Raw genomic sequence first — 22,647 nt, 5'->3', positions numbered from 1 at the left:
GGATTATTTTCCTAGATGGGGATTGCCATGTCACATCAACTCTGACCAAGGAACACATTTCACTGGGAGTGTTCATAAGGAATTTTGATGACTGATGAACATTGCATGGCCTTTTCATTATCTACATCATTGAGACATCAGAACAAGTCAAACGAATAAATGGCACTGTGGCGACCCACTTCCTAGCACACTCAAACCGGCTCACAAATAGCCAGCGCGCCGGCACAAAGGCCAGTCCCAAAAGGGCGCCAGGTCTGCTTCACCAACAAAGGGAAAAGCCTGCGCAGGATTGTGAGTACATGCCCCTACAGCATCCGCGCCCGGGGAGGGCGGGATCAGGGAGGCTTTAAAGCAAGGCTGTGAAGTTCGAATAAAATCTTCTTTAACTGCAGTTTACCGACTCTGTGTCGTTATTTTAGCGCTGCGTGTAGCACACCGCTACAGCACTATCAAAAAACTAAGTATCATGAGGAAAGTGTACTATGGTCTATGGCTTTTCCTATGCTCTTGTGAAGCATCAGAGGAACCCCAAACAAGAAAACTAAACCAAGTACATTTGAGGTGGTAACAGATGACCCTTCACCCTTTCCAGAAGTTCTCAATCTCAGATGATACATATTATGGCAGACAGTTTAGTTCACTATTATGTGAAATTAACCCAAACTGTATGTTTCTCAATAGGATTCTGCTGCTTGGAGTGATCCAACAGAAGGAGGACACTTGATTCCTGGCGAGTGGACCCTGAAGAGCTTGATGGGAAGGTGCTTATGAACTCAGTGATAAAAGTAGAAGGCAAAAGTAAGTGGGTGCATGCCAGCCATTGTAAGCCAGAAAAAGTAGTACCTGATGAGGACAACAAGCACTGTGGTTAAAGTGGTAGTAACCTCTAGATCCAGTGCCTATGCTGCTGGGCTACAGTGAGCAAATCACAAACATCCAGAAGACTTCAAGCAAATTTACAACTACTTGACTTATGAAATTTATTCTAATATTATTTACTTCTGTCATTATTATTATTTAGCAACAATAACCCCCACCAAACCTTCCTGTAGCTGCTGATCAGACTTGCGGAATGGCAAGGAGGCATTTTAGACCATTTCCCCATACAAAACTGTTTCAGTTCATTAACACTTCAGGGATACCTTGCAGGAACAGCCCTCTTCAGGTCGTGCTACAGCATCTCAATTGGGTTAAGGTCTGAATTCCAAACCACAAATGTTTTTCTTTTTAAACCAGTTTGTTATTGATTTACTCTTGTGTTTCAGATCAGTGCCTTGTTGCATCATCCAACTTCTACTAAGCTTCAGATAATAGACCAGTACCCTGACATTCTCCTGTAAAGTGCCTTGACACAATTTTGAATTCATTGTCATTAGTGACTACAAGCTGTCCAGGCCCTGAGGCAGCAAAGCAGCCCCAAACCATCATTCTCCTTCCACCATGCTTCACAGTTGGGATGAGTTTTTGGTGTTGGTGTTTAGTGCCCTTTTTCTTCCAAATATCTCTGCCAAATATGTTCTGGAACAGGTGGTCTTTTGCAAACTTGAGACCCACAGCAATGTTTTTTTTTGGAAAGCAGTGGTTTCCTCTGTAGTGTTCTTCCATGAACACCATTCCTGTTCACTGTTTTTCTTATAGTGGACAATGACAGAGACTTTAGCAAGTCCTAGAGATTTCTGCAGGTCTTTTGTTGTTACCCTTTAGTTGTTTCTCACCTCTTTCAGCATTGCACTTTGTGCTCTTTGTTGTGATCTTTGCAGGAGTGTAGCAACAGTACTGAATTTCCTCTAGTTGTAGATAATCAGATCACATTTTATGAGAAATTAATGCAGAAAACAGGATTTTCTTGCAAGTGTATGTGTAATAATATCTTCTCTCACTGATGATCAACACTAGCACACCTCAGGGATATGTGCTTAGCCAACTGCTCTATTCTCTCCATACACCCATGACTGTGTGGCTAGTGATAGCTCGAATGACATCTATAAATTTGATGATGATACAACCAATGATAGCAGAATCTAAGATGGAGATGAAATATCCCAGCTTGTTGAGTGGTGCAGCAGCAACAACAACCTTGCACTCAACGCCAGTAAGACCAAAGAACTGACTGTGGTCTTCAGAAAAGGGTAAGACGAGGGAACAAGAACCAATCTTCATAGAGGGATCAAAAGTAAAGAGAGTGAGCAATTTCAAGTTCCTGAGTATCAAGATCTCTGAGGATCTAACTTGGTCCCAACATATTGATGCAGCTATAAAGAAGGCAAGGCAGTGGCTTCATTTCATTGGGGTTTTGAAGAGATTTGGTTTGTCACCTAAAACACTCAAAAACTTCTACAGATGTTCCATAGTGAGCATTCTGAAAGGGTGCATCACCATCTAGTATGGGGGCAGTGCTACAGCACAGGACCAAAAGCTACAGAACTCTATCTTGGGTACTAGCCCCCGTAGTCTTCAAGACTTCAGGGAGTGGTGCCTCAGAAAGGCGGTATCCATCATTAAGGACCTCATCACCCTTTTCTCATTATTAACGTTGGAAAGGAGATACAGGAACCCTCTGCCATCCAATTTCTAAATGAATATTGAACACTAACTACCTCACATTTATTGTTTGTTTTTGCACTATTTTATATACTTACTATAACAGATTGATTTTCCCCCCTATATTATCATGTGTTACATTGTACTACTGGCAGGTTAACGAATTTCACAACAGATGGCAGTAATGTTAAACACAATTCTGATTCTAGCTTAGACTTCTACACAGTACTATGTACAATGAGCATGTCTCCCACATACCACATTAAGCCAGATCATTTATGAAAATAATCAGCATGATTTAAGAAATATGTCAGACCCTATTCATGGGATAAATCCGCATCTAATGTTCATGACAAAGCTCTTAAACCTTTTCAAGTGTTTACTATAAAACCATTGTACCTTGTGCATTCAATTTTACTTGAATACACAAGGTACCATTTCAGTAGAGCATGGTCTTAATTGGGGTAATGATTCAGGCTACATCCACACTAGACCGGATAATTTTGAAAACCCTGGTTTCGTGTAAAAATGATAGGCGTCCACACTATGCGTTTTTGAAAATATCTCTATCCACATTGAAATGGGGATTTTGGCGAATCTCCTCCTCCTGCGCATGCGCAGGACACATCTACCAAAAACAAGCAACATGTTTGGAGTCAAATCTCGCCGTAGAAGTGCACGTTTGTGTAGTTACAGACTAGAAAAACTTAAAACGACTGTTGGCTCTCACGCAGGAGAACTTAAAACTAAAAAAAACCAAATATGGCGGCAACCGACAGGGAGTTCATGGACAGATTGACCCGGCTGACGACGAACATTGAAAAACTGACCAACTCTGTTGCATTAATAAAGCACCTTGTTAAATGTATAAAACATGTCTGCATCAGTGTTATCTTGTATTTCCATACAATGTTACATTAGGCTGTTACACATCTATTGTCAGAGAAGTACTTGCATAAATAGGTAAACCACCTTCATACGAGCAAGGACACAAAACAGGGCAAAGGGAATACAGTATACTTATTTATTCAGTAAGTTATGGGTCAAAGTATTTGGTGAGTACATTCCTAACTCTTCTGGCTTCAGTCTTGTTGCCGTCTGTTCTGAAATTGTTAGGTTGCGTTCAAGAAAACAATGAAATAGCGCGCTGCCGTCTGACAGTGTTTTCAAAAGTCTCTGGTTACCCCATCCACACTGATCTCCCGAGCAGCGTTTAAAAAAAATATCCACCTTGGAAAGCGTTTTTGAAAAGCTCCGGTTTCAGGAGACGAAAATGCCGTTTCAGTGTGGACGGAGGGTAAAAATTAAGAGTAAAAGCTTTGGTTATGGATTTATCTGGCGTAGTGTGGATGTAGCCTCAGAAATTTTCATTGATGGTACCCATTAGAAGAACATCACAATTCAGCAAAGCTCCTGTCAAGTACTAAGAGATTGCCTACATTCATGGAACAATATGTACCTTACATGTGGAAATACAGCCCAGACCTCTCTTCCAAGTAATTCGTTAGGATCTTACTATTTAGGGTATGTTTTCCTTAAGCACAGATCCTAAGATATATGAGCAGAATTAAGCCACATGGCCCATCAATGACCCATTTTTTTCTCTCAGCCCTAATCTCCTCCGTTCCCCATATCCCTCCGTGCTTTGACCAATCAAGAATCTATCTACCTCTGCCTTAAACACACATCAGGACTTGGCCTCCACATATTCAACACTCTCTGGTTCAAGACACTCCTTCACACCTCCATTCTAAAAGGACACCCCTCTATTCTGAGACTATGTACTCTGGGCTTAGATTCTCCCACCATAGGAAAAATATTTACTCTTACTCAAGGCCTTTCACCATTTAATAGGTTTCAATGAGGTCAGCCCTCATTCTTTTGAACTCCAATGAATACAGGCCCAGATGCATCGTATGACAAGTCATTCGAACCTGGAATCATTTTTGTGAGCCTCCTTTGAACCCTCTCCATTTTCAGCACATCCTTTCTAAGATAAGGGGCACAAAACTGCTCACAATACTCCAAGTGAGGCCTCACCAGTGCTTTATAAAGTCTCAACATTACATCCTTGCTTTTATATTCTAGTCCTCTTGAAATGAATGCTAAGATTACATTTGCCTCCTTCACCAGACTCAACCTGCAAATTAACCTTTAGGGAATCCTGCACAAGGACTCCCAAGTCCCTTTGCACCTCAGCTTTGGCATTTCCTAAATGGAGAGAAAATACAAAGTGCATGGCCATACATTTCCCGACACTGTATTCCATCCCCCACGTTTGTCCATTCTCCTAATCTGTCCAAGTCCTCTTCTTCCCCAAAACTACCTGTCCCTCCATCCATCTTCGTAGCATCTGCAAACTTTCTAACAGAGCCATCAATTCCAATATTCAAATTCTTAACATATAACATGAAAAGAATCTGCCCCATTCAGACCCTTGTGGAACACTAGTTGCTGGCAGCCAACCAGAAAAGGCAGCCTTTATTCCCATTCTTTGCTTCCTGCAATTATCCACTGCCTTATCCATGTTAGAACCTTTCCAGTAATACCATGGGCTTGTAGCTGGTCAAGCAGTCTCATGTGTGACACCTTGTCAAAGGCCTTCTGAAAATCCAAGAAAACATCAACTGATTCTCCTTTGTCTATCATGGCTTGTTATTTCTTCAAAGAATTCCAAAAGTTTCATCAAGCAAGATTTTCCCTTGAGAAACTATGCTGACAAAGGCTTGTTTTATCATGTGCCTCCAAGAACCCCGAAACCACATCATTAACAATTGATTCCAACATCTTCCCATCCACTGCAGTCAGACTAACTGGCCTATAATTTCCTTTCTGCCTCTCTCACCTTCTTGAACAGTGGAATGACATTTGCAATTTTCCAGTCTTCCAGAACCATTCCAGAATCTAGTGATTCTTGAATGATCATTACTAATGCCTCCACAATCTCTTCAACCACCTTGTTCAGAACTTGGGTTGTACACCACCCGATCCAGGTGACTTAACTACCTTCAGACATTTCAATTTCCCAAGAAATTTCTCCCTAGTAATGGCAACTTCACACACTCATGACACCGGGAACATCCATCATACTGCTAGTGTCTTCTACATTGAAGACTGATGCAAAGTATTTACTAAGTTCATCTGCCATTTCCTTATTCCCCCCCCCCCTCCATTACTACCTCCCTAGCATCATTTTCCAAAAGTTTGATATCCACTCTCACCTCTCTTTTACACTACATATCTGAAGAAACCTTTGGTATCCTCTTTAATATTACTGGCTAACTTATTTTCGTATTCAATCTTCACCTTCTTAATGATTTTTTAAAGTTGTGCTCTGTTGGTATTTGAAAGCTTCCCAATCCTCTAACTTCCCACTAATTTTTGCTCCATTATATGCTCTCTCCTTGGCTTTTATGTTGGTTTTGACTTCTCGTTAGTCATGGTTGTGTCATCTTGCCTTTAGAATACCTCTTCCTCTTTGTGATGTATACAGTAGCATGCAAAAGTTTGGGTACCCCCAGTCAAAATTTCTGTTACTGTGAATACTTAAGTGAGTAGAAGATGAACTGATCTCCAAAAGTCATAAAGTTAAAGATGAAATATTCTTTTCAACATTTTAAGCAAGATTAGTGTATTATTTTTGTTTTGCACATTTTTATAGAGTGTAAAAAAGGAAAGGAGCACCATGCAAAAGTTTGGGCACCCCAAGAGATTTGAGCTCTCAGATAACTTTTACCAAGGTCTCAGACGTCAATTAGTTTGTTAGGGCTATGGCCTGTTCACAGTCATCGTTAGGAAATGCCAGGTGATGAAAATTTCAAAGCTTTAAAAATACCCTGACTCCTCAAATCTTGTCCCAACAATCAGCAGCCATGGGCTCCTCTAAGCAGCTGCCCGGAACTCTGAAAATTAAAATAAATGATGCCCACAAAGCAGGAGAAGGCTATAAGAAGATAGCAAAGCGGTTTCAAGTAGCCATTTCTTCAGTTCGTAATGTAATTAAGAAATGGCAGTTAACAGGAACGGTGAAGGTCAAGTTGAGGACTGGAAGACCAAGAAAACTTTCCAAGAGGACTGCTCGTAGGATTGCTAGAAAGGCAAATCAAAAGCCCCGTTTGACTGCAAAAGACCTTCAGGAAGATTTAGCAGACTCTGGAGTGGTGGTGCACTGTTCTACTGTGCAGCGACACCTGCACAAATATGACCTTCACGGAGAGTCATCAGAAGTAAACCTATCCTGCATCCTCACCACAAAATTCAGCATCAAAAGTCTGCAAAGAACTATCTAAACAAGCCTGATGCATTTTGGAAACATGTCCTGTGGACTGATGAAGTTAAAATAGAACTTTTTGGCTGCAATGAACAAAGGTTTGTTTGGAGAAAGGAGGGTGCAGAATTTCATGAAAAGAACACTTCTCCAACTGTTAAGTGCAGGGGTGGATTGATCATGCTCTGGGCTTGTGTTGCAGCCAGTGGCAAGGGTAACATTTCATTTCACTGGTAGAGGGGAGAGCGAATTCAATTAAATACCAGCAAATTCTGGAAGCAAACATCACACCGTTTGTAAAAAAGCTGAAGATGAAAAGAGGATGGCTTCTACAACAGGATAATGATCCTAAACACACCTCAAAATCCACAATGGACTACCTCAAGAGGTGCAAGCTGAAGGTTTTGCCATGGCCCTCAGTCCCCCGACCTAAACATCAGTGAAAATCTGTGGATAGACCTCAAAAGAACAGTGCATGCAAGACGGCCCAAGAACTTCACAGAACTAGGAGCCTTTTGCAAGGAAGGATGGAGTGAAAATCCCCAAAACAAGAATTGAAAGACTCTTAGCTGGCTACAGAAAGCGCTTACAAGCTGTAATACTTGCCAAAGGGGGTGTTACTAAGTACTGACTATGCAGGGTGCCCAAACTTTTGCTTTGGACCCTTTTCCTTTTTTTGTTATTTTGAAACTGTAAAAGATGGAAATAAAAAAGTAATCTTGCTTAAAATATTCAAGAAACGTGTCATCTTTAACTTTATGCCTTTTGGAAATCAGATCATTTTTTAGCTATTCACAATAACAGAAATTTTGACCAGGGGTGCTCAAACTTTTGCATGCCACTGTATATCATGTGCCTTCCAAATTGCTTCCAGAAATTCCAGCCATTGCTGCTCTGGAATCATCCCTGCCAATGTTTTCTTCGCCAATCAATTCTGGCCAATGCCTCTGTCATGGCCCTGTAATTCCTTTTGCATCACTGCAACACTGATACATCTGACTTTCGCTTCTCCTTCTCAAATTTCAAGGTGAATTCAATCATATTATGCTCACTTCCCCTGCACCCGCCAAGGGTTTCTTTATGTTAAGCTCTCTAATCAATTCTGGTTCATTGCACAACACCCAATCGAGAACAGCCAATTCCCTAGTAGGCTCACCCACAAACTGCTCTAAAAAGCCATCTCATAGGCATTCTGGAAATTCCCCCTCTTGGAATCTAGCACCAATCTGATTTTGCCAATCTACCTACATATTGAAATCCCTCATGACTAATTTAACTATTTTCCTTGCTACAAGACATACACACATCTTGCCTTTACTTCCAGAGTGTAGAAGTAAATGAGCCATATCAGAAAGAGATCGCTTTGCATCAATTGTATATCCATTTTATGGTGTTGCAAGGAGTATTAAGATTAAAAATGCTGCTGCTGCCTTAGAAAAGTTAAGAAATGACACTATGAAGCCTTGTGATAAGTAACAACAGAAATGGTCACCATGTGCAAGGTGGGTCTTCAAATCATATGGTATTAGATCTTCTCTTAGCAGTTAAGGGGGAACATGGGTAGTTACAGGGAAGGAGTATTGTGCTTACATATCTGATAAGTCTGTAGACAACTAATTTGGCTGGTCATATCTGTAAAGCAGCAGCAAAAATACATCTGATGGATGGAATTTCTTTGATTGGATTCATTTAAGCCTCATTTAAGCTGGAGTTACTCAATATTACAGCTCATATTATTCATACTAATATGCCTCATCATAATTTACTTATTGTTTTGCTTGTTGAAATGAAATAATTAATAGAATAGTTAAAACTCGTACAAGTATGCCTACTAATCTGCCTAACAATGACATAATACTATGAATACATACCCTTTGATATTTCCTATCTTAGGTAGATCTTAATTATTTTATACTTAACATATATGTTAGTTTTTCTGCTTCTGAATTTTCAGATGCAATAATTTTAAATGTGTGATTCAGAATCAAAGCGGTGACAGTTGGATTCATCTGTTTGTTATTTTCTTTGCAGGTTTGCATTTCAAGTACTTATATACATATAACAGATTAATATGCTTCCTAAGGCCACAGTATATATATGCAGTTGTTCAATATGTCCCCTGGTGGTTACACTGGCACAATTCTGGAAAGTTCCTGGTGCTACATTATTTGAATAAGAGTTCTTTCATTAACTATGAATTTAAATTGAATTTCCCTTATCAATGTAGTATAAAAAGAGCTGCATGAGTTTTATTTCACTTCTACCCCCCCCCCCTTTGCTTAGCTGACCTCTATCACTGTCAGTTTCAATTTTCCTTTGTTCTAACAATGCTAAATAAAACAATCATGAAGCAACATGTTTTGTGCATCTTTTCTACCTTCTGAAAGAACTTTGTATTAAAACATAAGAATCCACAGAGTGGATATCACCACTAGCCTGCAGTGATTGAACCACATAGACCACATGGCCAAGAATTCACACTGGTGTCTCTACTTCTTCAGAAATCTGGCATGTCCCCTTTGACCTTCACAAACTTTTACATATACACCATAGGAGGCATCCTATCTGGATGCTTCAAAGCTTGATACGGCAACAGGACTGCAAGAAACAGCAGAGTTGAGGACATAGCTTAGCCATCATTGAAACCAGCCTCTCCTCACGAACACTGTTTACACCTCACTGTCTCAGTAAGCAGCCAACATAATCAAAGACCCCATCTACCCTGGATATTCTCTTTACTCTCCCCACTGAACAAAAAAAAAGCCTGAAAGCATGAACCAGTGTCAAAGACAACTTCTATCCCATTGTGAGAAGACTATGAATGATCCCTAGTGCAATGAAGATGGGCTCTTTGATTTCTCAGTCTGTCGCATTATAGCCTTGCAGCTTATTGTCCATCGAACTGTACTTTTTCTGTAAGTGTAACACTTTATTCTGCATTATTATTGCTTTTCCTTTATATATCTCAATGCACTCATATGAAGCAACCTGCCTAGATGTACACAAGACACATCACCACTAGCCTGCACTGTACCTCTGAACCTCGGTGAATATACCAGTTCTCACTTCACATTATCAAAATTCAATTCAGAACTAATGCTGGTGCACATCTAATTCTGTGTCAATGGCCAAATACAGCAACATATACAAAGAAAAATCAGTTCTTAACCAGAAACCACAGCATTACATTTCTCTTTCACCATCTGCATACTCCCAAAACAATGAACACAAATATCAGGTTCACCAAAAAAGCACCAAATGGAGTAGTATTGCTGATATCACACACCCAACTTCACAGATTTCACTGAACTCTGTTGCTCCTATTGAAGAACAGGCAGTAAATGCTCTATCCCTATGTACATTGAATTTGAAAACCTGATTTATGATTGCTTCAATGTGCATACAGAAAGCACTTTACAAAGGACAGCAAAATGAAAATTACTTACCATTTTGCTTGAGGATGAGTGGAGGTTGACTTTGGTGTTGAATTGTACCTCTCTGCAATTAAAATCTCATTATTAAAATATTTTTAATGGCCAAAATTTTAGGCCTATTATGCGCAATAACTTTGCACACATTTTGTAAGACAAAACCTCCGTTAATCAGAATAAGTACACCTGGGTAGTGGATGATCTGTGCTCAATTGATGCTAGTACAATAAAAATGGCATCAGTAAACTCTGAAGATACTTTTCACTTCAAACAGTTCTCATTTAACTTCTAAGGAGCGTTTGATGGCTCTGGGCCTGTAGTCACTGTACTTAGGAATAACGAAAGTGATCTTAGTGAAACCTACTGAATATTTAAAGGGCTAGATAGAGTGAAGAGAATGTTAGCATTAGCGGGAGTCCAGAAAGAATACACATCCTTAGAATATAAGGACGCTCATTTAGAACAGAGATGAGGAGGAAGTTCTTAACCAGTGGGTGGTGAATCTGTTGAAGTCATGTCTGTGGAGGTCAGGAAGGGTGTGAATGGTAATAGGGGGAAGGCAGGAGAATGGGGTTGAGGGAGAAAGTAAATCAGCTAGGATTGAATGGCAGAGCAGACTTGGAGTGAATAGCCTATTTCTGCTCCTTTATCTTATGGTCATTCAGATACTATCCAGTGACTCTTGCTTTGTAGCCGCTGTTCATGATCTAATTGCCTAGCTGTTGAAAAGCTGCCTAACGAGATTATATTAAGAAGGTGACAGCTATCAATACAGTCAACTTGAAGTGTAATAGGACAGAGATTATGCAACCTGATTTAGCAAGAAAGGAGAATTTGTGGAATCAGGATTGGTGGGGTGCTGGTAATCTTAAGTGGGGAAAAAAGCAACACATTTGGTATTCCCCCCAGGCTTTTATTGTGGAAGGAAAGTGATATTTTAGAAACTTGACTAATTATATGGTGATATTAAAATTGTGGTGCACAAAGTGAACACAGCTGAAGAGATTTAGAATAGAGTCAAGAAGAATTTGCTTCCAACTTTCACTACCATGGGTTTTTCATTAATTCTTTCGTCATTATGGTAAAAAACAATGTTTCATACAAAATTTCAAAAGTTGCTCGACTCCTTGTTTATGTATCTCCTTAATGACTATGAACCAACTTTTTTTTTGTTCACATGTAGGCATCTACTTCAAAATGAAGAAACGCAGGGTGAGTTTCTGTGTAGTTCAGTAATGACAGGTCTATTTCTGATATATGTGGTTGCAAAAAGCAAATACATTATTACTGTCTACCTTCTCTTAAAAAAACAAAATTAAAATTCATGTTCAATGCCCATTTAGGTAAGATAAAAAGAAATTTCACCTATTTCATTGACCTGAGTAAGTCAGATGATATAAATTTCTACTGAAAGGAAAGTCACACCCCATCATGAAAGAAATTCATTGTAAATAGCTTTAAATACTTACTCTGCCCTTGTACACTGTAGTTAACATGCTGAGATTCCTAAAAAAATAAAAGACAATATAAAATATGAAATGTACCACAACAATAATGGACTGGAAATGGAACAAACTCCTCTTCGACTCCTTGATTTGCTGGCTATCGAAATCTTAGTAAATTTTCAGAATGCACTTTACCTTCAAATTCATACACATTTTGCAATTTTACTCGTACAAATTCTGGAGGCATAGCAACAATTTAAGGTTACTCACCACCTAGGTGAGTGATATTTTCTACACTCACCAACATGAACTTTCCACTCACCAAAATCTGTTAATTGATTGTTAGTCAGAGAACCTGAATCTTAAGAGTTAAAATGAACTTTTGATGCAGATAAGAATCTTGTGGTTAGGGAAGAACAGCCAAAGAACAGTCAAACAAAGGATCAGATGCAGCATGAAAACAAAGAAAAATGGAGAGAAGAAACACCACAGTTAATTCTAAGCTACAATATTTTTTCAACCTTCTAAAGATGGAAAGTAGCAGAATTCATTCAAGCTAATTACTGATTTACCTTTACACTCCATGTATTTTAAGTATAAAAATAAATGAATACAAACGATATTTAAAATTAATGTTTTCTACAGTCAAGTATTAGTACAAATATTTAAATCTGTTGACATATTGTGCCTCAACTTGGGTATGAATATTTTCCATCAAGAGCTGTTCAAAATTACACGACGTCTGATTTAAGCACATTCAATTTGAAAGACCGCATGGTTAGATTAAATACTGACAGGCTGCATGCAAAATATTTCCCACTAGAGAGGATACAAATATACCAAAGTTAATGCCAATTGTGAATTCCTCTGTAATGGCTTGAAACATACTGATTTTTTGATATTTCTTCTCTTTCATCTTCCAATCACAAGTTCATATCTACATGACTTCTTTCCTTGGCTACATCATACAACCTCTCTCCTTAAATCCTTTGATTCCAAATTCAAATATTCCATTTCTGTAGAGGTAAATGCAGACACCCACCTTTGTTGGAAATGGAAATTTTGATGGCTCAGCTTTGCATGGTGTATGAATCGCTGTCAGTGGTGGTGGCCAGGAGTGAGTCATTTCCTGTAGCACGCAGAATGCACTGGGTCAGAATTTTACTCTATGTTGGATGCTTCCACAGTAATAAGCTATTTTAAGTTGTGTTAATATTTAAAATGAAACCAGTTAGAAATTAAGTATTCTAGAACTTAAATATGTATTTAATTCTACAACCATATATTTCATTGTAAATTCTTGTTGGCCATTTTTATGTTGAAAACTGGTACATGTATTAAAATCTAGTTACCACCCCCACTATCAACAAGAGAGTTGTTGGTGCTATCCTACAACATGAATTTGCATTGTGGTTCCAATGTTTGTAAAGAAAATCTTGAAAAGACTTAATTAATGCATGATCAACTAATAAATCAATTACCCCTTAGATCACTCTCGGCCTTTGACTTGATCACGTAGGAGATCAACCAACAAACTCAGAATACTTCATACAGTTGAACACATTTCATTTTAGATCTACAATCTCAAATAAACTGAACTGCACTTGTACTATATGGATTGAGGCACAGCACATTTATGATAGAACATAAACATACTATCACAATTATCAAATACTTTCAGTTCTTCCCACCCATTCCGGATTACTTTTTATTCTACTGACTAAAACACTGCTCTGCACTTAATCACGAAAATTGTTTAGCAAAATCAGGAAATAAAACACCCAATTTTGGGAAATTTTGAAGTGTTCTCGTAGGAGATCTCGTGAGGATTAGCAACCATATTTCTAGGGATGCAATTATCTTGAGCCAGAACAATTGGAACTCGTGCATGCTACATCTTCAGTGCAACTCAACAGATTAAATGCATCATCTGCTCTGACTGAGCATCATTATGGTTGTATGGCTGTATTTGACTAATACTGTATGTTTAATTAGGTAGAAAAAAAACATAATTTCCTTCAGTTATTGATGAAAGGAAAATATGGCCTTCCTATAAAGTAATTGAAAACATGATGTTGATCTTGCTTACAATCAACCATAAGGTAAGCAACCAACATGCACTGAAGTGAAAAGGGTGAGAAAAGAAAACTGTGGCCAAAATACATGAAGACTTCCAGAATTACGCCCAGGCAATATCAGCCCCTCAAATAAATGACTTTGGAAAAGGTATGAATAGAAAGGAAATAGCCCAAACAGTAATACTATTACCCATAATCAGAAATATACCTTCAAAATTTCATCCACACAGCTGGCATCTCCCGAGACAGAAGACTGAAAAGTTAAAAAAAATGAAAAGTGATTGTCCGATCATTTCATTCCTGTTATACACCAACATTACAAATAAACCATTAACAATATTATTAACAAAACTAAATTAGGTCCAATACGATTACATCCTTAAAAAAGGTGAAACAAACCACAATAAACAGAAAATACTGGAAACACACAGGTGAAGCAGCATTTGTGGATAAAGACTGAACATTTCAGCTGAAAAACTTTATTTTCTCACAAAGTGCAATAGCCCTCAGTTGCTGTTGACCCACTGGGGTGATTTCAGCATCTGCAGTTTTTTAAAACTTTCACTTTCTAGTTAAAGTTTTCAAAATTATCTGAATTGAAAATATTTCAAATTGTCCTATGCACAAAGCAGTAATGGAATTCCCTCGCTGGAATGATTCAAGGGAGTTCATGACAACCTTAACAAAATTGTGATGAGCAGTAAATGATAGTCTTGACACACAGATCCTGAAAAATATTTTTTTTATAATTATCTAGTGGATTCCAGTGATTTAGGACACATCGGGACCAGTACATTTTGGGCTAATTAAGCACCTGGCCAAATTAGCTGACATTTTATGGAAATAGTTTATAAAGGTATCAAAGAGACAAACTGAGTAACAGATTACATGAAATACAGACATATTAGACCACTACCAATTGTACTACAGTACTATAACACGGTATTAGTTCTTAATAGTTATGGGAGGAATTCATTCAGTGCACCCAAACGAGCAAAATCAGGCAGACACGTAGTGCAGATAATGGACTGCCTTCATACAATGTTGGGTGAAACATTTAAAAGAATGAAAAGATTAGATATCGTTGGTCAATTTATTGAAAAGGATATGCCAAAATAGTATTTTTTGGAGAGTTTCTCACAAACCAGCGTACTCATGAAGCTATCACCCCTCGTTTCTCATGGATGCTGGAAGGCCAAGTATACAGCCTATTCAAATATTTATATTTTTCTTTTGAACCTGGTTGAGCATTAAGCTGAAAATTTAGTAAGATATTACTGATTGACTGGAACAAATATGGCTGTTAACAACACCAAACATAATTCAACATTACTCAGTGGAAAACACAAACTGCCTTAACAAGAACCAGCTGTTCTACACATTCACTCAGTGTTGCTCCAAAGAGCCCTGAATAAATTCTGAACCAGGAATAAACAAAAAAATAGATGACTGTACTACGGGTCTTTCCTGACTGGGCAGAGATACTCCAATTTACTTGGACAACAGTAAACATAGAACATAGAAAACCTGCAGCACAACACAGGCACTTTGGCCCACAATGCTGTGCTGAATACGTACTCACTTTAGAAATTATCTAGCATTACCCATCACCTGCTATTTTTCTAAGCTTCGTGTACCTATCCAAGATTCTCTTAAAAGACCCTACTGTATCCATCTCTATCACCGTCACCGGCAGCCCATTCCACACACTCACCACTCACTCTGTTAAAATCTTACCCCCGACATCTCCTCTGTAGCTACTTCTAAGGACCTTAAAACTATGCCCTCTCGCATTAGCCATTTCAGCCCTGACAATCCACACTATCAATGCCTCTTATCATCTTAAAACACTTCTATCAAGTCACCTCTCATCCTTCGTCACTCCAAGGAGAAAAGTCAGTGTTCACTCAACGTATTCTCATAAGGCATGCTCCCCAATCCAGGTAACATCCTTGTAAATCTCCTCTGCACCCTTTCTATGGTTTCCACATCCTTCCTGTAATGAGGCAACCAGAACTGAGCACAGTACTCCAAGTGGGGTCTGACCATGGTCCTATACAGCTGCAACATTACCTCTCGGCTCTTGAACTCAATCCCATGATTGATGAAAGCCAATGCACCATATGCCTTCTTAACCCGAGTCAATCTGCACAGCAGCTCTGAGTGTCCTGTGGACTCGGACCCCAAGATCCCTCTTATCTTCCACACTGCCAAGAGTCTTGCCATTAATACTACATTCTGCCATCATATTTGAACTACCAAAATGAACCACCTCACACTTATCTGGGTTGAACTCCGTCCAGATTTGCATCCTATCGATGTTCTGCTGTAACCTCTGACAGCCCTCCACACTATCCACAACAACCCCAACCTTTGTGTCATCAGCAAATTTACTAACCCATCCCTCCTCTTCCTCATCCAGGTCATTTATTAAAAATCACAGAGAGAAAGGGACCCAGAACAGATCGCTGAGACACACCACTGGTCACCGACCTAGAAGCAGAATATGACCTGTCTACAACCACTCTTTGCCTTCTGTGGGTAAGCCAATTCTGGATCCACAAAACAAGGTCCCCTTGGATCCCATGCCTCCTTACTTTCTCATTAAGCCTTGCATGGGGTACCTTATCAAATGCCTTGCTGAAGTCACTGCTCTATCTTCAACGTGTTTAGTCACATTCTCAAAAAATTCAATCAGGCTCGTAAGGCATGACCTGCCTTTGACAAAGCCATGCTGACTATTCCTAATCATATTATGTCTCTCCAAATGTTCATAAATCCTGCCACTCAGGACGTTCGCCATCAACTTACCAACAACTGAAGTAAGACTCACTGCTCTATAATTTCCTGGGCTATCTCTACTCCCTTTCTTGAATAAAGGAACAACATCCGCAACCCTCCAATCCTCTGGAACCTCTCCCGTCCTCACTGATAATGCAAAGATCATTGCCGGAGGCTCAGCAATCTTCTCCCTCGCCTCCCACAGTAGCCTGCGGTATGTCTCATCCAATACTGGTGACTTATCCAACTTGATGCTTTCCAAAAGCTCCAGCACATTCTCTTTCTTAATGTCTATATCCTCAAGCTTTTCAGTCAGCTGCAAGTCATCCTCACAATCGTAAAAGTTTTTTTTCCCCATAGTGAATATGAAGCAAAGTATTCATTAAGTATCTCTGTTAACTCCTCCAGTTCCATACACACTTCTCCTCTGTCACACTTGATTGATCCTATTCTCTCACATCTTATCCTCTTGCTCCTCACATACTTGTAGAATGCCTTGGGGTTTTCCTTAATCCTGTCTGCCAAGGCCTTCTCATGGCCCCTTCTGGCTCTCCTAATTTCATTCTTAAACTCCTTTCTGCTAGCCTTATAATCTTCTAGATCTCCACCATAACCTAGTTTTTTGAACCTTTTGTAAGCTTTTCTTTTCTTCTTGACTTGATTTTCTACAGCCGTTGTACACCATGGTTCCTTGTCCCAGTCTCATTGGATCGGAGCTATGCAGAATGCCATGCAATTATCCCCTGAAGATTTGCCACATTTCTGCTGTACACTTCACTGATAACATCTGTTCCCAATTTATGCTTCCAAGTTCCTGCCTGATAGCTTCATACTTTCCCTTACTCCAATTAAACGCTTTCCTAACTTGTCTGTTCCTATCCCTCTGTAATGCTATGGTAAAGGAGATAGAATTGTGATCACCATCTCCAAAATGCTCTCCCATTGAGAGATCTGACACTTGACCAGGTTCACTTCCCAATACCAGATCAAGTACAGCCTCTCCTCTTGTAGGTTTATCTACATATTGTGTCAGGAAACCTTCCTGAACATACCTAACAAACCCCACCCCATCTAAACCCCTTGCTCTAGGGAGATGCCAATCAATATTTGGGAAATTAATATTTCCCACCACGCCAACCCTGTTATTATTACATCTTTTCAGAATCTGCCTTCCTATCTGCGCCTCGATTTTCCTGTTACTATTGGGTAGTCTATTAAAAAAAAACACCCAGTAGAGTTATTGACCCCTTCCTGTTTCTAGCTTCCACCGAGTAAACAACTCAGTAGACAATCCCTCCATGACTTCCTCCTTTTCTGCAGCCCTGACACTATTACTGATCAGCAATACCATGCCCCCACCTCCTTTGCCTCTCTCCTTGTCCTTTCTGAAACATCTAAAGCCTGGCACTTTAAGTAGCCATTCCTGTCCCTGAGCCATCCAAGTATCTGTAATGGCCACAACATCATAGCTCCAAGTACTGATCTATGCTCTAAGCTCATTCGCTTTGTTCATGGTACTCCTCACATTAAAACAGACTATCTCAAACCATCAGTCTGAGCGCATCTCTTCTCTATCACCTGCCTATCCTCCCTCTCATGCTGCCTACAAGCTTTCTCTATTTGTGAGCCAACCGCCCTTTCCCTCCATCTCTTCAGTTTGGTTCCTACCCCCCATCAATTCTAGGTTAAACTCTTCCCCAATAGCCTTAGCAAACCTCCCCACCAGGATATTGGTCCCTCTCGGATTCAAGCGCAACCATCCTTACTGTACAGGTCACACCTGCCCCAAAAGAAGTCCCAATGATCCAGAAATCTGAACCCCTGCCCCCTGCTCCAATCTCTCAGCCACACGTTTATCCTCCACCTCACTCTATTCCTATACTCACTGTTGCATGGCACAGGCAGTAACCTCAAGATTACTGCTCTCATATTCCTGCTTCTTAGCTTCTTTTCTAACTCCCTGTATTCTGTTTTCTGGACCTCCTCCCTTTTCCTACCTATGTCTTCTGTACCAGTATGTACCACAATCTCTGGCTGATCACCTTCCCACTTCAGGATATCGTGGAAAAACAGAAAAGACTAGAAATAATTTGTAATGATAATAAATATTGTGCCAATCAGCAGTAGCTTTGTAGTATACAAACAAGAAGCCATTTCACTTCATATAGTTGTGGACATGCAATCAAATCAGCAAACATTATAGCTGAATCTGGGGCAAACTATTCAATTTTGAATTAGTTCAAGCAAAACTATGTAAAGAATAATGACCTATTTAATTTAGTGATTGCATAACAGGATACAAAGGAATGGGTTTCTTGATTAATGCACATCTACAATTCTGTCTCTGGGTAAGTATCAATGGAAATTGTATTCAAACTTAAATACTGTTATTTAATTGGTTACTATGTGATAAACTAACAGCTTGACTGAAGCTATTGATCAAGAGTCATACAGTGGCTCAAGATTAAGCTTTATGTACTTTGTTACAAATATGTGGCACTGCTAGAAAATGCAAGGTACAGTAAAACCCTTATAACCCAGCATACTCAGAACTCAGACTGCCAAACTTTCTGGATTAATAGATGTCATTTCAATTAATATCACCATGCACTTCAACTTGACTTAAAAAAAACAGATGTTACTTAGTATGAGAAATACTCTGTAACCAGGTATGATTAAATGGAAGCTCCAATGAGCAGAAAGTGGGACAGGGTGGAGGGTGGGAAGAGATGGTACAGGAATTGGGTCCTTAGCCAGTGAGAAATGAAAGTATAAGAAATAGGATAGGAGGAGAGGGGAGAATGGAAGAACTGAGCAGGAACTCAAGTCCCAGTGGGCAGGAAAGTGCGGAAATGGCATGAGTGAGAAGGGCGGAAGGCAGTGAGACCTACATAATCTTATCAGACATGCACGGAAGTATCACGATTTCCAAATCATTAGATGGTAAATGATTAGAATTGTGTTGTCTACACTTTAAAACTGCCCAACTTCGTTTAAAAAAAAAAGAAAGTTAAGTGTGCCATGAGTAAATTGAGATTTGGAAAGGATGCTCAACACCAGAAAACTTTATTGAGCATTGGTAAGAACTGTCCTGAACAATTACTTAATATACAGTTGACAACTAGATCAGATGAGAGTGAAATGGTAATAAACCTCTCCAAAAACTGCTCCATCCAAAATGGAGAATTAAGCTAAGTTATCTATGTAAAAAGGGTCCCAAATGCAGAAGCACCCCTAAAAGATGATTTGCTGTCATAAACAATAGAATTGACTGCCAGAGACTGGGTAGACAGAAAAAAAATCTCAAAACTCAGGGCAGAAAGTCTTTGCTTCTGACTTCTCTAAGAAGTTAATGAGGATTAATCACCTGCGATATCATAAGTGTATTTAGTCTAAATGCTTCAGTTAAGTGCTGTTCAAGCATTTAAATCTCCTTACAGATCTATTAGATGTAAAACTGTATGTGCTTGAGTTAGTTTAAGGAACTGGTACATCACCAAAATTTCAATTTCTATTTTAAATAAGCTATGAAATCTATTTGGTACACCAATAACATTTAAATTTTGTAATGAACACAAATCATTTAACCTTCATTCTACTACAAGATGTCACTTAAAGCAACGGACAATTACATAAAATTTAAACATTCAACAGTAATATTTTTTTAAATCAGCAGGATCAAACATTTAGAAAGCATGCTTACCTCCACTGGTTGAGATGGAATTTTTAGTTTCGAAAGTAGTACTTTGTTGCCAGACTTCATTTCTGCCAGACTGCTACCATGAGACTGGCTACTATAATGCTCAGAAGGTATCTTCGGTTCTACTGATTCATTAGGCGCTTGATCCTGTCCATCCATTGGCCTTACATATGCAGTGGGCTTCTGTAACATGGAACTGGGTTTGGACATCAATGCAGGAGTGAAAGATTGAGAAGTATGCTGCCCACTAGCAGAAAAGGTATGAACACGTGATGGAGAATCCCAGGTAGCATCCAGATCACGGGGAGATTTGGACCGATGGCGCTCTTTACTATGGTGGTCGCTTCCTAGAGATCTGGATAGATTTGAACTTAAAGACGAAGAAACTGCAGGTGGCTTTGCTGGACTGACTGAATGGGACTTTGAATGTTCAGATCCATGCTGCCCACTTCTCTTACGATTGCTACTGTATGAATCACGATCATGTCTCTGGCTACTGCCACTCCCAGTACTGCTGCTGCTACCACCATGTCTTTGGCTACTGCCATGGCTACTCTGCAGGCCTGAATTTGATCTCTTTTGTGACTGTGATGAAGTACTAGGAGCAGAGGCTGCCGGACCCACTGGAGTCCATTTACTGCTTTGGTGAGATGCACTGTGTCTTTGCTCAGCAAAGAAAGCTTGATCAGATTTCTCATCTGTAGTTGATGCAACTGTCCCTTTGGGTATGTCATTGAATTTTTGAAGAGACCTGTCTCCTATGAAGTCTTTCATTTCATCATAATTTCCCAACATGCTCTGGATTCTGCTGGAAAGTTTATCTTCTGTTCTCCCCTGTTTTGATTAAAAAACGTTTTAGCCAACTGTGAGAGTAACAATAATAATTAATCACCAATAATTATCAGAAAACTTGCAGATGACACCATGACACCAAGATCGAGGGCAAGAAAGGCCATCAAGTTTGCAGCGGGGTCTGGACTATCTGGAAAAATGGGTAGAAAAGTGGCTGATGGAATTTAATGCAGTAAATGTGAGGTGTTTCAGTTTGGGAAAACAAACCAGGGTAAGACTTACACTGTGTAGAGAAGGGCAATGAAGACTGCCGTAGAACAGTGGGCTCTGGGCATACAGATCCATAATTCCTTGAAACTGGTGTCACAAGTAAATAATGTCTTAAGAAGAATTTTATGGCAAATTGGCCTTCATAAATCAAAGCACTGAGTGCAGGAGTTGGGAGATTATGTTGAAGTTGAAGTCTGCAGTTTTGTTCAAAAACCTACAGGAAAGATATCAATAAGAGTGAAAGAGCACAAAGAAAATTTACAAAGACGGTGCTGGTACTTGAGGACCTACGTTATAGGGAAAAGTTGAATAGGTTAGTACTTCATTCCCTTGAATGTAGGAGATATGATCGGGGTATATAAAATTATGAGGGGTTGTTCAGAGTTAATGTAAATAGGCTTTTTCCACAGAGGTTGTGTGAGAGCAGAAGTGAAGGTCATAGGTTAAGTGTGAAAGGTGAAATACTGAAGGGGATTTCTTCACTCAGGTGTGGTGCGAGTGGGGAACAAGCTGCCAGTGGAGGTGGCGGATGCAGGTTCCACTGCAACATTTGAGGGAAGTTTGGGTAAGTACATGGATGGAAGAGGTATGGGGAGTTCTGGTCCAGATGTGAGGCAATGAGGCTTGACAGAGTAATAGTTTGGCACAGAATAGATGGGCTGCAGGGTCTGTTCCTTGGCTATAGTGCTCTATGAGCACGAATAAGGAGAGCAGAAGGCATGAATACTTACATTCTGCATTTCAAATAAAGCTGTCATATTTACAGATGACGACTCAAATACAATAAATCACAATTGGACAGCATGGCTTTTAACACCATAAATACAGAACTATATTATGAGATGCAGTTAGAATTAACAGTGTAAGAGCACTCATATAGTTTACAATACAATTTAAATACAAAATCAAATTGCAAGAGCATATAAAGTATGCAAACATAATGGAATATCGAACTAACTCTGCTCAGAAAGCAAACATGCCCACTAAAATGTCTGAAATTCCCCAAGATGCCTGATTAGCCATCTTTGAACTCCTTCAGCAAACACCAGAAGCTCCCCTTTAACACCCCTCATATCCATGGCAACAGGACAAAGTAATGACTTAAAACCCTTATAAAATGAAATTCCTGACAATTGTAGCTCCTCAAAAAGAATCTTTTTCTGTTAGAAATTACAATAGGAAAGTTAGGAACATTTTGCAAAATAATCGATTGATTTAAGCGTCAGTCGAATTTGTACAAAATTTGGTTTACTGAAATGCACACTTCTATGTGCAAACCGGTCTTTTGCACTGTATAGAGCAAACTAACTATTTAACATATACTTTTTAATTTATGAACGCT

The 22,647-nt window shown here is 39.4% G+C and overlaps 1 protein-coding gene across 6 annotated transcripts in view; it reads right to left on the bottom strand.

The window, feature by feature from the left end:
- aff4 (AF4/FMR2 family, member 4) overlaps positions 1-22,647 on the bottom strand; it is a 116,077-nt gene that overhangs the window by 58,753 nt on the left and 34,677 nt on the right. For 4 of the 6 annotated variants that reach the window (XM_059990540.1, XM_059990544.1, XM_059990541.1 and 1 more), the window contains 5 exons: positions 20,247-21,077; positions 13,971-14,015; positions 12,727-12,813; positions 11,709-11,745; positions 10,255-10,306 (listed from right to left, as the gene is read on the bottom strand). In XM_059990540.1, the coding sequence (XP_059846523.1) occupies positions 10,255-10,306; positions 11,709-11,745; positions 12,727-12,813; positions 13,971-14,015; positions 20,247-21,077 (1,052 nt within the window). The remainder of the gene's footprint in view (positions 1-10,254; positions 10,307-11,708; positions 11,746-12,726; positions 12,814-13,970; positions 14,016-20,246; positions 21,078-22,647) is intronic. The other 2 variants (XM_059990545.1, XM_059990546.1) reach the window with 1 other exon arrangement.

This window comes from Hypanus sabinus, chromosome 15 (genome assembly GCF_030144855.1).
Source record: "Hypanus sabinus isolate sHypSab1 chromosome 15, sHypSab1.hap1, whole genome shotgun sequence".
NCBI lineage: Eukaryota > Metazoa > Chordata > Chondrichthyes > Myliobatiformes > Dasyatidae > Hypanus > Hypanus sabinus.
Note: the sequence above shows the minus strand (reverse complement) of the source record. Positions and strands in the feature narration are given on the sequence as shown.